We start from the raw sequence: 17,999 nt of genomic DNA on the forward strand, positions 1-17,999 counted from the left end.
TCTAATAATTTGAATTAAAGACTTTTGACTTCTTGTTTTCAGTTTTGGATGTGAGCTCCTTCTATATACTGTCTCTCATTTGTTTCTGCTTCCAGGGCCTTGCCCTGTGCCTGTAATATACCCTTAAAAACTGAATCATGGTGGCATTGTTTTCTGAGTTCTTCTGTTTTTGAATAGTCGAAGAATCTGAGTCTAGAAGATATGATCACAAGTGATGAAAATTATGTGACTGGATTAATGAACTATGAATGGTGTGAAGACATTTCATCAAGAGGTGTGGCTACTCCACAAACACCACAGGTTGGTTATTTTTATTATTTAAAGTAAAATATGTTATCTCAATTATAAAAAATGTCTAGACTATATAACATGAGATCTAATTTGTGCTTGCAAATTTCATGAATTCCTAAACCATTGAAAATATTAACAGATTGTTGGGATATAAATGAAAGGAAGCCAATTATTTCCAAGTTGAATTCTTTTCATTTTGGAGCACTTTACTGCTCTTTTTTTTCCCTTTCCTCCCTCCCCTCCTGTTTACAAAATGAGGTATAATTTAAATGTCCCTGTTCCACAGACTTATCAATACTTGTTACTTTTTGTGTTTAATATTTTCTAATCTGATGAATGTGAAGTGATATCTCAGTGTGGTTTTAATTTGTACTTTTTTTGATTAGATTTGTATCTTTTCATATGTTGATCAGCCAGTGTTTTTTCCTGTTTTATGAAATGTCTTTTTGTGTCTTTTGCCTATTTTTCTATTGGATTGTTTCTTTTCTCTTGTGGTATTGAGGAAATTCTAAGTTTAATTCTAACCCTTTGTTGTTTGTGTATTGCAGGTGTACAGGTATATTATCTGAGTTTGTCACTTGTCTTTTTGCTTTGATGGCAGGAGTCATTAATTTTAATGAGGTGTCAGTATTTTTCTTTATGGTTGGTAACTTTTGTATATTTTAAAAGAAATCATTCTCCAAAAGTTATAAATGCATTCACACATATTGCTTCTCAAGTTTTAAAGCTCTTTCCTTCACATTTAAGTCTTTATTCTATGGAGAATTAATTCTCTTGTATGGTGTGAGGTAGGGAATCAACTCTTCCTCTTATAACCAGTTGTGCCAGCACCATTATAAAGTCCAGTCTGATCTACAGTGGCACTTTTGTCAGATATCAAGTTGTTATATGTGTGTCTGCTTCTGAGAAATGTTTTGTTTCATTGATTCATTTGCACCAATACCATCTGTCTTACCTCTTCCGTTTTATAATATTTCTTTTATCTGGATGGCCAGTTTCCTCCCATCTTAGGCTTCTATAGGGATATCTTGGCTATTTCTTGTTCCTTTGCGTTTCCATGTACATTTTAGAGTCATTTTGATAAATTTTTGATAAATTGATAACTTTACATACACTTAAAAACTGAAATTACATTGGTTCTAAGATTCAATTTGGGAAAAAATTGAGGTCTGTACTCCCAAACCCCTCATCTGTAGACATAATGTACCTTGCTATATTTATTAGGTTTTAGTTAATTGCTTTTGATAAAATTTTATAAATTTCTCCCAAAAGATCTTATATATCTTTTACTAGATTTATTCCTGAGTACTTTTATTTTTTATTGCTATTGGGAATGTTAGGCTTTTTAAAGTCACATTTTCTAACTGTCTAATACTGGTCCATAGATATGAAATTGATTTTTGTGTATTGATCTTAAATTCAACAGCTTTCATAAACTCTTAAATTCTTATACTTTATATATTCTTTCACATATTATAAAAAATCAGCTGTGAGTGATAGTTCTGTTACTTCCTTTCCAATTCTCATGCCTTTAGTGTCATTTTATTACTGTACTTAGTAGTCCTGACAATATAGCAGACATTCTGTGTTCTTCCCAACTGTAGAATGATGCTTCTAATATTTTACCATTAAGTATGGTGCTTGTTTTTTCTTTTTCATTCCCCTTCACCCTCCCTTTCTCTGTTCTTCTTTCCCTTTTCTTGTTATCCCCCTTTTCCCTCTCTCTTCTCTGTGCCTCCCACCCCATATTTTTCAGACTAAGAAACTTTTCTCATCTATCCTGGTTTGCTTAAAAATTATGAATCTCAGTTGCAGAAAAAAAGATTAGATAGAATTCATCTGTTGAGATAATCATCTGGCTTTGTTCTTTCCATTTGTTAATATAGTATATGTTATATTAATAGATTTTATTTTAAAACAATTTTGCATCCTTTAGATAAGCCCAGTTTGTCATGATGTATTGCTATCTTTTTTACATGTTGCTGGGTTTAGTTTACTAATAATTTTCATTTAGAATTTTTGCTTCTATGTTCTTAAGTGAGATTGGCCAATTCTTTCTTAAATGACTTTTTTTTCTTTTGAAAATTTTAGTTTTGTTATGCATAAGTAATACATGGGTATATTCATCTTGTAAAAAAATTCAAACATTATGGAACTATGTTGAATAAAGATTGAAAGGCTTTCTTCTCCTGTTCTTGCATCCCATCCCATCTTATATTAATCATATCTGATTGATATTAAGATTATAATTTGTCTTTTAAAATGATTTGAACATAGTCTTTTTTATTCCCTGAAATGGTATTTAAGAGCTATTAATTATATTTTCCTTGAGTGTACGATGGAGCTTATGTAACTGTCTGGGCCTGGAATTTTTCTGTGAGAAGCTAGTCAACTACTGATTCAATTTCTTTTGTGTTTATAGGACTACACAGTATTTCAATTTCTTCCTGTCAGCTTGGTGAATGTTGTTTTTCTCGTGTCCCTTTCATTTAAGTTTTAAAATGTTTTGGCATAAAATCAATGGATACTATGGTCCCATGGACTTTTCACTCATTTTCCTCCAGTAGTTAATTTTGCATAACTGTAGTACAATTTTTTTTGGCTCCATACATTTTCAACTTCATAAATTACATTTTTAGAATGTAATGCTATTGATATTTATTTTGATTGACTCACGTTTCCCTTCATTTACTTACCCTTCTTATCTCTCAAATCCTTCATTCTAAAATTATTTTTTTTCTTCCTGATGTGTATCCTTTAAAATTTCCTTTAGTGGAAGTCACAATTTATGGCACTCTTTCTAAATTAGCTAAAATTGTCTTTTTTCACTTTCATTTTTGGAATGTAGTTTCTCTGTATATTGATTTCTAGTTTATCAGTTATTTTACACTCTTCATTTTGAACATATTATTCCACTCTCTTTTTTTTCCCCCCTCTGTTCTCCTAGAGATAGTTTTTTTTTTTTAATTAATGAAGAATTGTTTAATTGCTAAGTCATGTCCAACCCCATGAACTGTCACCCACCAGGCTCCTCTGTCCATGGGATTTCCCAGGTAAGAATATTAGAGTGGGTTGCTATTTCCTTCTCCTCCACTGTCTTCTTGCTTCTGTGGTTACCATTGAGTAATCGATGTCAGCAAATTTGCCAGCAAATTTGGAAAACTCAGCAGTGGCCACAGAACTGGAAAAGGTCAGTTTCATTCCAATCCCAAAGAAGAGCAATGACAAAGAATACTCAAACTACCACACAATTGCACTCATCTCACACGCTAGCAAAGTAATGCTCAAGATTCTCCAAGCCAGGCTTGGAGAACCATGAACTTCCAGATGTTCAAGCTGGATTTAGAAAAGGCAGAGGAACCAGAGATCAAATTGCTAACATCCGTTGGATCATTGAAAAAGCAAGAGAGTTCCAGAAAAACACCTACTTCTGCTTTATTGACTGTGCCAAAGCCTTTGACTGTGTGGATCACAACAAACTGGAAAATTCTTCAAGAGATTGGAATACCAGACCACCTGATCTGCCTCTTGAGAAATCTGTATGCAGGTCAAGAAGCAACAGTTAGAACTGGACATGGAACAACAGACTGGTTCAAATAGGGAAAGGAGTATGTCAAGGCTGTATATTGTCACCCTGCTTATTTAACTTATATGCAGAGTACATCATGAGAAATGCTGGACTGGATGAAGCACAAGCTGGAATCAAGATTGCCAGGAGAAATATCAGTAACCTCAGATATGCAGACGACACCACCTTTATGGCAGAAAGTGAGGAACTAAAGAGCCTCTTGATGAAAGTGAAAGAGGAGAGCGAAAAAGTTGGCTTACAACTCAACATTCAGAAAACTGAGATCATGACATCTGGTCCCATCACTTCATGGCAGATAGATGGGGAAACAATGGAAACAATGACAGACTTTATTTTTGGGGACTCCAAAATCACTGCAGATTGTGACTGCAGCCATGAAATTAAAAGACGCTTGCTCCTTGGAAGAAAAGCTATGACCAACCTAGATAGCATATTAAAAAGCAGAGACATTACTTTGCCAACAAAGGTCCGTCTAGTCAAAGCTATGGTTTTCCAGTAGTCATGGATGGATGTGAGAGTTGGACTATAAAGAAAGCTGAGCACCGAAGAATTGATGCTTTTGAACTGTGGTGTTGGAGAAGTCTCTTGAGAGTCCCTTGGACTGCAAGGAGATCCAACCAGTCCATCCTAAAGGAAATCAGTCCTGAATATTCATTGGAAGGACTGATGCTGAAGCTGAAACTCCAATACTTTGGTCACCTGATGCGAAGAACTGACTCATTGGAAAAGGCCCTGATGCTAGGAGAGATTGAAAGCGGGAGAAGGGGATGACAGAGGATGAGGTGGTTGGATGGCATCACTGACTGGCATGCCATCATATGGCATCACATGAGTTTGTGTAAACTCTGGGAGTTGGTAAGGGACAGGGAGGCCTGGCGTACTGTAATCCATGGGGTCACAAAGAGTCGGAGACGACTGAGCTACTGAACTGAATCAGTGTCAGTTAGGTTGCTTTCTAGTTAGTCTTTTCCCTGTCTTTTTTCAGGATTTTCTCTTTGCTTTTGGCGTTCTGCAGTCTCGTTGTTAGGTATACTGTCTGGGTGAGTAGTGTCTTCTAGAGTTGTACAACCTGGTAAATATAGATATGGATTTCTTTTTGTTTGTGATTCATTGTGTTGCCTGTATTTGAGGATTTGTATCTTTAATTAATTTTAGAAAATACCTTGAGTAATTACTGCTTTTTCATTGTCTCTATCTCTGGAACGTGTAATAGATATATGTTAGACCATAGAAGGAAATGGCAACCCACTCCAGTATTCTTGCCTGGAGAATCCCAGGGATGGAGGAGCCTGGTGGGCTGCCGTCTAAGGGGTCGTACAGAGTTGGACACTACTGAAGCGACTTAGCAGCAGCAGACCATAGAGCTTCGTCTTCCATTTATTTTAAACTCTCATGTATCCCATATCTCTCTCTCTAAGCTATATTCTAGATCGTTTCAGACTTATTTCACATTCACCTTCTTTTTTCATTTCTATCTGCTGTTTGACATGTCCATTGAATTTTTAATTTTTATCATTGCATTATTTCTAGGGATTTTTATTCTTTTTCAAAATTGCTTTACCTTTTTTCTTTTCATGTTTTAAATTTTTTATTATTTTGAACATATGAACATATTTATGTTCTGTACTTGATAATTTTAATATCTTACATCTTTTTGAGTCTGTTCCTTTTGTTTATTTTTACTCCTGACTTTTGCTCATGGTGTTTGTATCATTTGTGATTTTTTTTTAATAGGCTCATTTTTCTTGGAACTCTTTGGGAATGCTTTGAGGCTTGGATTAAGGGTTGAGGTCTTGGGTTGTGCTGGATTGAAGCTTTTCTTTCAGATAGGAATTGTGTTTCCTTTTGTCATGTTCCTGGAATACAACCATTTAGGACTAGAACTATTTTAAATCAAATTCTAAGGCTGAAATTTCTGGGATATGAATTTGAGCTCCAAACCTGTGTGAAGACTGTCCTGTGGGTACTTAACAATTGTTAAAGGAAACTCTCTTTTCTTCTTCAGAGCCATAACCAGGACAGACAGGTTTTTTTGCCAACTCCTTTACAGGGCAGGTTTAAATTTATTCACCCTTTCATTTTCGTTTTGGCCCCTCCTGGCTTTACCTGGAAGCTTTGGCTCTAACTTAGCACCTTGCATAGGTCTCATCTCCTGCTGTAGATTATGCAAGAGAGTGGGTAGATGCCCTTAGGGCAGCAGACAGTTTCAGCCTTGATTACATTTCTGCATTCATGCTCCTGTTTTTCGTTTGACCTCTGAGGATTTTCCTATCTTTTTTGCAAGCTCAACCATAAATTTAAGAGGATTAAGACATATTTTCTATGCAACATTTCTGTTAGAACATTTTAACATAGTTTTTTTGTGCTGGTCATTGACTAAACTTTATTTCTTGGTACATATTAGAAGCAAACTGGCAGTCTAGATATGGGAAGCAATTCTTAGGGATTTATTTGTGGCCAACCTCAATTGCCTAGAATCTGGGTGTGTTTGATTAAATACAGCTTGAAACATGTTGAAAATGACCTGTCAATAGAACAGCCTAAAGTGATCTACATGTACTAACTAAAGAGAACTGAATATACATTTTCAAATTTCCTGGTATCACCCATAATATCCTCTTGATAGTGTTTCATTTTAATAAAAATGGTGCAAGGTAATTTGCAAATGATTAAGGCATGTTGTAAAGAAATTGACTTTTCTTCTTCAGTGTGCTTTATCCAGTAACTTTTTTTTTTCCAGTTTGCCAAGCATTGGACAGAATCAAATGACCTGGAATCTATATCATTAACTCCAGTATTATGCAGGGCATCTGCCAATAAATTAAAGAACAAAGAAAATGTATATACTCCTAAGTCTGCTGTAAAAAATGAAGAGTGCTTTGTATTTCCTGAGCCAAAGACTCCAGTTAATAAGAACCAGTATAAAAGAGAAATACTCACTACACCAAATCATTACAGTACACCCTCAAAAGGTATTTGCTGTTTAGATTAAACAGTAGCAAAATATCTCAAAATTCCTTCTTCTTACCGTGCTAAATAAACATATAGCAGATCAGAAATGGGTAGCATTGCCCTCAGGAATTATAGGAGAAGCCAGGCTGTTTTTTAAGCATATGTTATTTGCATTAGTTGGAATGAAAGCATATTAATCAACTTCAGATTTTTCTCAAATGTTATTACGTTTTTCTCTTTCCCACATTTATAGAGTTGAATCATAGCATCATAGAATATCAAAGGTGAAAGGCAAGTTATAGCTGATTTAATCCCCCTACCGTTTTCACAACGGAGGAACCTGAGACTCAGATGAGTGAAGGGATCTGCCCAAGGTTGTACATGTAGCCTGAGACCTTGCTTGCCCCTCTGCCCCCACATAGAATGACTCCATTCAAGTCTTTGCTGAGCCCTTCTTACTGGTCTGGAGCTCCAGTTCTGGTGTCTGATCCTGTTCTGCTTGTTCTACTACTGATGCCCTTCCGGATACCTAGAGCTGTGTCTATATTACAGCTCTCTCATTTACCTTGATTTCCTCTTCATTGGGTGATATCTCAGTGTTTTCATAGCTGATCTTATCTGGGCACATTCTATTTTGTCACTCTGTTTAAAACATAGTGCCTAGAACTGAATCGTTTTCCAGTACTAGGTCTCACCAGGATGAGACAGTGTCATGAGCGTAGGCTCTGTCTTACTTTACTGTGACATGGCATAGTACCTAGCTGGAGCCATACTTGGTATCTTGTGCCTACTAGGTGCCTGCATGCATGCCATGTTGCTTCGGTCTGCCTGACTCTTTGCAACCCCATGGTCCGTGGCCCTCCAGGCTCCTCTGTCTATGGGATTCTCCAGGCAAGAATACTGGAGTTGGTTGCCATGCCCTCCTCCAGGGGATCTTCCCAACCCAGGGATCAAACCTGTGTCTTTGATGTCTCCGCATTGGCAGGCGGGTTCTTTACCACTAGTGCCACCTGGGAAGCCTAGTGCCTGGTATGTAATGGGGCCATTTCTGTTGAATGAAGAAATGCATAAATTAGAGAGAGCCCGAAGGGATTTTATTTACTGTGATCTAGTCTTTGTCACTTTAAAGAAATGACACCTAAACTTTATTAGTTTTCTTTCCAGCAATGGTGACCTACTCGTGTGTTATGTTAAAATCTTAATGAACTTACACTGTGAAGCATTGCCTTGTGAATGGCTGCCCACATCCTGCCATTGTGTTTCCAGTTTGCTAACTGACTAACTGATAGCCATTTCTAGAGTCTACTTCTTATACATAAAGATATTATGAAACACTTGGTGAGAATATTTGCTGGAAGTTCTGTTGATAGCATTATCCAGTTGAATCAACACTGTCCCTAAAATCATGAGGCTAGTTTGGTGTGATGTGTGAAAGCCTGTGGTTATTTATGAGTGTTAATGAGATAATATTTGCATATAGTAGGATCTCAGTAATTGCTGCTGTTGCATCGTATCTCTTTCTCTTCTCTTATTTCTCTTAATATACCTGCAAGGTCCTTTGTGAGTTGTGAGTTGGGCAGGGAACTAGAATGGACCTTTAACTCAACCCATTCAGGGCTTTTTTTTTTTTTTTAAATTATTTTTTTAAAATAGTCCCTTCTATTATTGACTTTCAATAAAAAATTTATGTAATTCTGAAAGTTTTGAAAATATAGGTAGTTTGAAATTTATAATCTTAAAGTATCATTAATTTACATATCTTGTCCCTGTGAGAGATTACATTGGTCAGAAGCTAATTTTGGCCATTTTTCTTTAAACATAAGGGCTGCCAAGAGAAGCAGTGGCTGAAGCCCCAGTTGATAGCCTCCATCAGCACTTTGCATTTTACTTTTGCTCTGAATCATATTTTTAATATTTATTTTTTATTATTTTGCTGCTCTGGGTCCTCATTGCAGCATGTGGGATCTAATTCCCTGACCAGGGATCAAACTTGAGCCACCTGCTTTGGAAGCATGGAGTCTTAGTGACTGGATCAAAAGGGCAGTCCCTCTGAGTCATTTTTTGACCTAAGAATTAGTTTTATTTTTCTGAATCCTGTCTAATCCATTTAATGAGAGTTTGTTGAAGGGTAACTATATATGGTAGTAGATACCCTCAGTACATAAAGATGAAAACTGTTTTCATAGGTATTGTTGATTAATCTTATTTTATTGTTCCTGGGGAACCAGTGAGAGTAATGCTATATAGTGATAAATAAAACAAAACCTCTGATCTATTTTTAAAACCTTGATATCTTATATTTCTAAGCAATATACAACTTTTAGATCATGAACAAAAAGTTAATTAGCAGTAACCAGATTGTTAACACAGATTTGTCACAAACTATATCAGTTACAAATACACTGCTAGAATAAAACCCCAAATTCTGGAATATGGACTATAAAAATAACTAAAGCTCACAACCTCTTTAATAACTTTTGTCAGCTTTCACAGGGAACTGTTCTCTTTGCCTGACAGGAGTTGAAAGGGCTATGAATTAACATCTCTCAGTAATGTATCAATTAAAGGTATAAATACACACTGACTTTTATTTATAGAAAGGAGAATCCTTAATCATGAAGTATTATTTATATGTTCTATTTAGATTTGTCATGTGGTATTTATAACAAAATCTTAAGCATGGCCTCAGTTTTACAGTGAAGAAAAAGCAGAGTCACACTTGTAAAGCAAAATGATTTTGTTTTTATTATAAGTCACATGGAAACATTTCTTTAAAGAATTAGAGCGTTAACATCACTGGGCAAGTGATTACAATATTTCTGAGCCAGTGAATGAGGTGATACATGCATTATTGATAAAAATTTTGAAACTATAGCATGTAAGCTACATATGGTTTGTATTTGTTGTTTTTCTAATAGCTGGAAACCAGTTCCTGAAAGAAACCCCAATTAAAATGCCGGTAAATTCAACAGGAACAGAGAAGTTAATAACAGGAGTCATTAGCCCTGAGAGGCGGTAAGTGTTCAGTTTTTAAGACTCGTTTGTTCTTCAGTATATGTAACCAGATTTCCTTTTTTCATATATGACAAACCCAATTAAGTTAAACCAGCGTGTGAATTCTGTCAGGGACTGTAGGAATGTCTGTATAAACATAGTCTGTGGTCATTACTGAAGATGTTGACACTTCCTCAGGGGGCAGTTGTGGGACTCATCAGCAGGAGCATTGACACCTTAACTTAAAATACAGCAGGGGCTTCTTTGGTGACTCAGTGGTAAAGCATCCCCCTGCCGGTGCAAGGGACATGGATTTGATCCCTGATCTGGGATGATCCCACAAGCTGCAAAGCAGCTAAGCCTGTGAACCACAACCATTGAACTTGTGCTCCACATCCTGGGAACTGCAAGTACTGAAGCCTGTGTGTCCTAGAGCCTGTGCTCCCCCAAGAGAAGCCACCTCAGTGAGGAGACCATGCACTGCAACTGGAGAGTTGCCCCTGCTCGCCACAACCAGAGAAGCAGTGCGGACCCAGCACGGCCGAAAATAAATAAATAAAAAAATACAGCCGGCCGGGAGGCTGGGCCCAGGGTTCCTGTGCTGAGGCCCATCTTTCCCTACACTTCTGCCAATGGAGTACAGATGTCTACTAACAGAAGCAAAGAGTCAGACATGATTGATCATGCACGCATGGCATTATTTCATTTTCTTGATATCATAATGAGATTGTGGTTATGTAGGAAAATATTGATATATTGATGTGTACTGAAGTGTTTTCGAATAAAGGGTTGTGATATCTTCAGATGGGTTACTTTGATGGCTTATTTTTAATATATTTATTATATATACATAAAGAAAGCAAATGCGACAAAATATTAATATAGTATTAATCTAGAAGGATATGTGGGTGGTTGTTATATATTTTGCTCAACTCTTCTACAGATTTGACATTAAAAAAGGTAGGGGAAAAAATAATTTTGGCATTTGGCTCAGTGGACAGGTGATGGCTGCTTTGGGTGGGAGATGGCTTTCATGTTCCCTGAGGAAGAATAAGATGGCCTGGCCTGGGCATACCTGGCACCTATTAGGCAGGACAAAAGCATCTCTGTGAGGAGCCAACAGGTGGAAGTCCAGCTCCTACTCATGAGGTTTTTTTCTTTTTTTCCCTCAGGTGTCGCTCAGTAGAACTCAATCTCAACCAAGTACATGTAGAGGAAACTCCAAAAAGAAAAGGAACCAAAGTGTTTGGGAGCCTTGAGAAGGGGTTGGATAAGGTTATCACAGTGCTTACCAGGAGCAAAAGGAAAGGCTCTGTCAAAGATGGGCCAAGAAGACTAAAGGTAGGTGGACTGAAGTTCTTTAACATGGATTTTAGAAGTTGACTGCTGATTGTACTATTTCTTTCTTTCCAAAGAAAAGTACTGAATGCATGAATTGATCAGTATTTTTAATTTCCTTATTCATCTGTTTAGCTAATATGTACATATTTTTTGAGCACCTAAAGTATACATGTTACTATGCAGTAGGCTTAATGCAGAGGTAAATTACATACAGTTTATCTTTTGGGGGGACAAATAATTAAAATTTAAATATTCAGGTTCAGGTAGGGGGATTAATCTCAGAGGCAACATGAAGATGAGGAAGCATGGGGCATGTCTGAGGAACTGTCTTAAGGGTGGGAACTTGTGCTCAGTTGTCCTATTTCTGGTACACAGAAGAATCCCTGACACAGGGGTGCATTTGTAGGCCCTCACAAAATATTTGAATGCAGAGCAAGTTAATTTGAACTTTGAGTGTGGTGTGTGTGAGGAGAATAGCAACAGGCCCAGAAGGGAGGCTGGGCGCTTCGGGGGAGAAATGTTCTGAGATCCCATTTATGTTCTGTGAGAGAAGATAGGACTTCTCCATTAGTGTCTGTTGCCTTGTAGAACTTAAGTAATTCACTGGAGTTTTATGTTTCATATGACTGTTTATTAGGCATATTTTATCCTTTTATTCTGAGATTTCTCTAGTTGGAGACAGTTGTGAGATATTTCAAACCCTGACACTGGTATTATGAAAATCATATGTCATTTCTATGAGAATAGTAAATAAAGAAGATTAAGGAAACTTGTCCAATTATATACATTATTGAGATGCTAAGCAGTTATCAAATACTAATGGATAACATCCTTGAAATGTTCATCTATGTAAATTGTTTGGAACTCGAATGCATTTTTCAGTAGGAACTGCTGTGATATTGGCTTTCTAGGTATTTCCCAGTGCTTCCAGAATGTAGGAGAGAACTGACAAGATGGGAATGAGAAGCCTGGGTTGTAGCCTCAGCTTCATACAGTGTAGCTTGGCTAAGACATTTTATCTCTGACTTTCTCAATGTCTTTATTTGTAAAAACTGGAGAGAATGTCTCTGGCAGCTTCACAGAGTAGGGATATGTAAACAAGACTGTATGAAATGCTACATTGCATATGAAATGCTTTATTGATATAAGGTGTTCCAGTGTCAAGTATTATTTTCGTCAGTGTTGAGCATTTTAACCCCAGTGTAGCAGAACCACAGTTCTAATTAGCACATCCGAGCATCTGAAACTTTATCTAACTTTGGATCTTTAACCCTTTCTAATGTTTAAAGTTTTTCAGAACTGAAGGACTTGCTTTAGGAGATTAGCCTCATGTTTCCATCTGGTTGTTAAGTTAAAAATTATAAACTTACAGAAAATTAAAAGGATGGTACAAAGGGATTTTCCTGGTGCTCCAGTGCTGCCACTGCAGGGAACGTAGGTTTGATCCCTTGGGGATCTAAGATCCCACAAGCTGTGAGATGGGGCAAAACAAAGATGAAAGATGGGACGAAGAACACCTTAGTTTTTTAAGACAGCAAATCGTATGTAGTTAAGCCCTCTTTTAGGAAGCAGTCTTTAAAAATCTTAATTTTAAATAGATAAAATAAGATCACTTTTTTATTTTACAAAAGGAATCACTTGAATTGTGATTTGAGTGTGTAGTTTGTTATTATCTTGAAAAGACCAATTTGTTGAAAAAAGTCCTGAGTTGGAAGCCAAGAGACAGAGGAGCTTGTCACAGCTGTGCCTCTTGTTCCTTTTATAACCTGAAACTGAGGTTCCTGAACTCCAGTCATTTGACAGTCACCTTTATATCGGCATATCAGTGTATAATCTACACTGTTATTTTTCTGATACTTTCTTTATATGATGCATTGTAGTATATGTGCTGCCAAAGTGAGCATTATGTGATGCAGAATTAAAATAGATTTAGAGGTATAATTGACATGCAATAATCTGCATATATTAAAAATGTACAATTCATATACTTTGGCATGCATAATGTACTTGTGAAACCACCACAATCAAGATGACTAACTTTTTAAAAGCTTGTGTTTATTTAAAAGGAAACCATATATTATTAGTTTTTGCTAATTATATTTTCTAAATCAGATTGGAACAAATACATAAAAATATTTATCTGGGACTTCCCTGGTGGTCTAGTGGTTCAGACTCCATACTTCTGCTGCACTGGGTACAATCTTGAACTCTTGTCAGGGAACTAAGATCCTGCATGCTATGCAGTGTGACCCCCAAAAAAGTATACATGTGCCACTTAGGTTATAAGTCCAATTATAATTTTTTATCACATTTTGGGAAACCCCATCTTAAGAAACTTGTATTTCTTCTTTGGGTCATAGGTTCTTCATTTGAAAAGTAAGGTAGTGGGGTCGTTTCCAACCTCAGCATTTTGTTATTTATTAAAAGAACTGAAATGTTAAAGACACAGAAGGTATAATTTTGTTTGACAATATAGATAGTACTAGGAAGGCAGGGATTCTTGTCTGTCTCTGGGACCTATTAAAACAGTGCCTGGGACCTAGTAAGCCTTCAATAAATAGTTGTTGGATGAATGGATAGACAGTTACCAATTAGGAATGAAATTATTTCTGAGAAATATGCTGTGAGTGAATGAGAAAAACCTGTTATATTCATTCCTTCATAGAATTGTCATAGAATCAGCTCCTGGGATTCTATAAAATTCCTTAAGTAATCAAGAAAGAATTAAGGAAACACATCCAACTATATACAAGTGAAATTTTCTAGGGCATTTGTTTTCTCACAGTTTTCACTGCAGGAATCTTTATCACAATGGAAGAAGAGGGAAGTAGGTAGAGCTCAGAGAGATAGACATTATTTCATATTTATTTACTTATTTAAAAAGCTGGTAGGAGAGGAAGATGCAAGTATAAAAATGATGATATGGAGGTGATTACTAATAAACATGATTTCTGTAGGCTCTCCCAGTACCATCTCAGTCCAGCTTACTAAGAGTTGATTGTAAATTCTGTTTGTCTTGAAATATTTCCACTTGAAATGGTACTATATTGAGGAGTTGGGGATCTCTAAATCAGGTAGGATGGTCTTTGTATTGATGTAAGGATTTACTTCTCACCCCTCCTTTTTCTTTTTTAAGCCTCACTATAATGTGACTACAACCAGATTAGTGAATCCAGATCAACTCTTGAATGAAATAATGTCTGTTCTTCCAAAGAAGCACGTTGACTTTGTACAGAAGGGGTAAGAAGCATGTTTTCATCCATTACTTGATGTCTTTTGAACTTTGAGAAAATATAGGTTGAGTCCCTTCTCTTATTAAAAATATGTATTTCTTCCATCTCATTTTTTCCAAAAAAGCTTTTATGATAGTGTCTGTTTATAATTGATTCTTTTTGTTTTATATGGGCTTTAGAAGTTTTTTAAGTGACCATATTGTCACCACTTTCAAAGTTAGACTTTTCAAAATAGAAAAATCTAAATTTCTTCCAGTTTTCTTTTGCTTTTTCTATTTTTCTTTAATGTTCTGCTTAACAATAATATTTCTAAGTTCTAATCTAAATTTATGAGATACCTCAAATCAGGGAGATATATATAGATATATATATACACACATACTCCTCTTTATGATGTCTATGTGATAGGATTGGTTTTCAGTACTTTAGAAAGTATGTCACTTTATCTCTTTCCCACTGTTGAAAGAACTGCCATCAAAACCTCCTGGGTCATGATCTCATGGTTTGGACAGCCAGAACTCTTCTGGTTACTTAAAATGTTCATATTTCTAAGCATTTCCACTTAGTTATGTCTCTCTAAAATTTCATTATTAAAGCACTAATAGAAGAATGGAAGCACTAAACTAGAAGAATGAAAAAACTGACTTAAAACTCAGCATTCAAAATACTAAAATCATGGCATCCAGTCCCCATCACTTCATGGCAAATAGAAGGGGAAAAAAAATGCAAACTGACAGATTTTATTTTCCTGAGCTCCAGAATCACTGTGGACATGACTGCAGCCATGAAATTAAAAGACTCTTTGCTCCTTGGAAGGAAAGCTATGATAAACCTAGACAGCGTATTAAAAAGCAGAGATATCACTTTGCCAACAGAGGTCTGCATAGTCAGAGCTATGGTTTTTCCAGTAGTCATGTACAGATGTGATAGTTGGACCCTAAAGAAGGCTGAGTGCCAAATAATTGATGCATTCGAATTGTGGTGCTAGAGAAGACTCTTGAGAGTCCCTTGGACTGCAAGGAGATCAAACCAGTCAATCCTAAAGGAAATCAACCCTGAATATTCATTGGAAGAACTGATGCTGAAGCTCCAATACTTCGGCTACCTGATGCAAAGAGCTGACCTATTGGAAAAGGCTCCAATGCTGGGAAAGATTGAAGGCAAAAGGAGAAGGGGGCAACAGATGATGAGATAGTTGGATAGCATCACTGACTCAATGGACATGAATTTTAGCAAACTCTGGAAGATAGTGACGGACAGGGAAGCCTGGTGTGCTGTAGTCCATGAGGTCGCAAAGAGTTGGACATGACTTAGTGACTGAACAATGACGAAGAAGAGCCACTAATAAATTACCAAAAATATTTAAATGGAACAGTCAATAGAGAAGATTTTAAGAAGGAATCTTTTGCAACAGTAATTTTACTTTTCATTATCTCTAAGTGTTGGCAAGCACTACTTATGTGAATCCTGGCTTTCTTCTTCAAATGTCATTAGAACACATCTAACCCTGACTTGCTCTTCATGCTTGGGGTTTATTCACAGTTGCAGAACCTCTCACCAAATCTATATGAGAAAGCTTTCAATTATTTTTCCTTTAGCATATAATCTGCCGGATCACTAACTGGCTATTAACTAATTCTGTTCCTTGAACTTCCTTATCCACCCAAAGGTCTGCCTTGATCCCTTATTTTTCTTTTTATCTTACCTGTTTTTACTTTCTTTGTGACAAAGCAGAGTAACGAACTTTTCAGTGGAATGGTGTCACTAATCTCTGTCATATTCCATTGCTATCTTTGTCCAATGAGGAAGAATCAACGTTTTATCTTTGATGTGACTGCATTGCTCTGTGCTTCATCTTCCCATCAGGAACCTTAACTACAGGGTATACCTTATGGCATTTCTGGTATCGACTGCTTATTTTTAATAGATCAAGCCCCAGAGGACACAAGTAAGAAAAAGAGCGATATATTTTATAACTCTGCCCTAAAGTGTTATAATGATCATAACCTCTTATTACTATTAGAAAATAGGGCTTCCCTTGTGGCTCAGCTGGTAAAGAATCTGCCTGCAAAGTGGGAGACCTGGGTTCGACCCACTGGAGAAGGGAAAGGCTACCCACTCCAGTATTCTGGCCTAGAGAATTCCATGGACTATATAGTCCATGGGGTTGCAAAGAGTTGGACACAACTGAACGACTTTCACATTCACTATTAGAAAAACCTCAAAAACGTGTTTCTTACTAACAGGTTGGTGGCTTCAGCTTAATTTATATGAAAGACAGAAGTTCTGATGAAGTGCACAAAATAAAATATTCTTCATCTTCCCTCTGCTTTCTTTTGTTGTGAACATTGTGGAAATGGCCTGATGTTCACAGGTTATACCATTGAAAGAGTTGCATAAAGGATGCCAAAAGATTTCTTAAGCATGAATGGCTTGTATAGCTATGAATAAAGCACTTTTCTTTGGAGCAAGGGAGAATTCTGATAAAGCCTTTTCAGCTTTTTTTTTTTTTTTTAAAGATTCTGGTTCAGCTTTTGGGAAAACACTAGTCATACTCCATCACTAATGCATAGCTAGGTCATCTGGAAACTATAAGCAGTACTGCATTGCTTAATATGAAATCATGGTTCATTTTCCCCACTGGCCTCCTAGAGGCTTAGAAATCTCTTGTATTATACAGAATATTCATGATTCTCCTACTAACTGGCTTCTTATCTTGTTTTTCACAGCTATACACTGAAGTGTCAGACACAGTCAGATTTTGGCAAAGTGACAATGCAGTTTGAACTAGAAGTGTGCCAGCTTCAAAAACCCGACGTGGTGGGTATCAGGAGGCAGCGGCTTAAGGGTGATGCCTGGGTTTACAAGAGATTAGTGGAAGACATCCTATCTAGCTGCAAGGTTTAATTGATGGATGGTTTCCATCCTGCTTGATGAGTATGGGTGTGATACAGCCTGTGTGGAACCTGGTGTGATTGGTTTGATTTTTCAAGTCCACTGGAAGTACAAACTCATGTCTAAAGAGCTGTCTCAAAGACCAATATCTGTTTGTTTTTAGACAAAAGATACTATTTTGTGGGTGAAACTAAGGCAAGCCCATCTGTCATTATCTATTACTGTCTTTTTAAATCATGCGCTTTATATATTTAATAACTGTTTACTTTCTTGGAGTCACTTCCATACATGATTGTAAGCTCTTAACTATGTCTTCTTTTTAATGTGTAATTTCTTTCTGAAATAAAATCATTTGTGAACATAGCAGGCTTCTCCTCTTCTTTGTATTTGATTTTGATCCAAATAAAACCTCAAATGGCTTCTTGACTATTAAGTAGAGACTATTTGGAGTATGTTTTATCTGTTATCAAATATGCCTTGGGCAGAAAAACAGATAAGAATTCATTTGCATAATTTTTTCCTGTCTCTGATTTAAGTAGGATTTATTGAGATCGTTAACTAAGTCACAGCTGTGGTTACCAGAGTTAAACAACACATTTAATATGTTGAATAAAAGAGTGTTGACTTCAGTAAGTGTTTTCAGTCAACAATGATAAGTATCTGAACTATGAACCCCTATAAAATGTTACTTTATAGTAATTTTC

The 17,999-nt window shown here is 36.4% G+C and overlaps 1 protein-coding gene across 3 annotated transcripts in view; it reads left to right on the top strand.

Moving 5' to 3' along the window:
- MELK (maternal embryonic leucine zipper kinase) overlaps nt 1–17,658 on the top strand; it is an 88,000-nt gene extending 70,342 nt beyond the window's left edge. For all 3 annotated transcript variants that reach the window (XM_061425675.1, XM_061425676.1, XM_061425674.1), the window contains 6 exons: nt 178–300; nt 6,621–6,852; nt 9,751–9,847; nt 10,999–11,167; nt 14,304–14,407; nt 17,130–17,658. In XM_061425675.1, coding sequence (XP_061281659.1) covers nt 178–300; nt 6,621–6,852; nt 9,751–9,847; nt 10,999–11,167; nt 14,304–14,407; nt 17,130–17,307 — 903 coding nt within the window. In that variant the 3' untranslated portion in view covers nt 17,308–17,658. The remainder of the gene's footprint in view (nt 1–177; nt 301–6,620; nt 6,853–9,750; nt 9,848–10,998; nt 11,168–14,303; nt 14,408–17,129) is intronic.
- The last annotated feature ends 341 nt before the right edge of the window (nt 17,659–17,999 follow it).

The sequence above is a fragment of the Bos javanicus genome, chromosome 8, assembly GCF_032452875.1.
Source record: "Bos javanicus breed banteng chromosome 8, ARS-OSU_banteng_1.0, whole genome shotgun sequence".
NCBI lineage: Eukaryota > Metazoa > Chordata > Mammalia > Artiodactyla > Bovidae > Bos > Bos javanicus.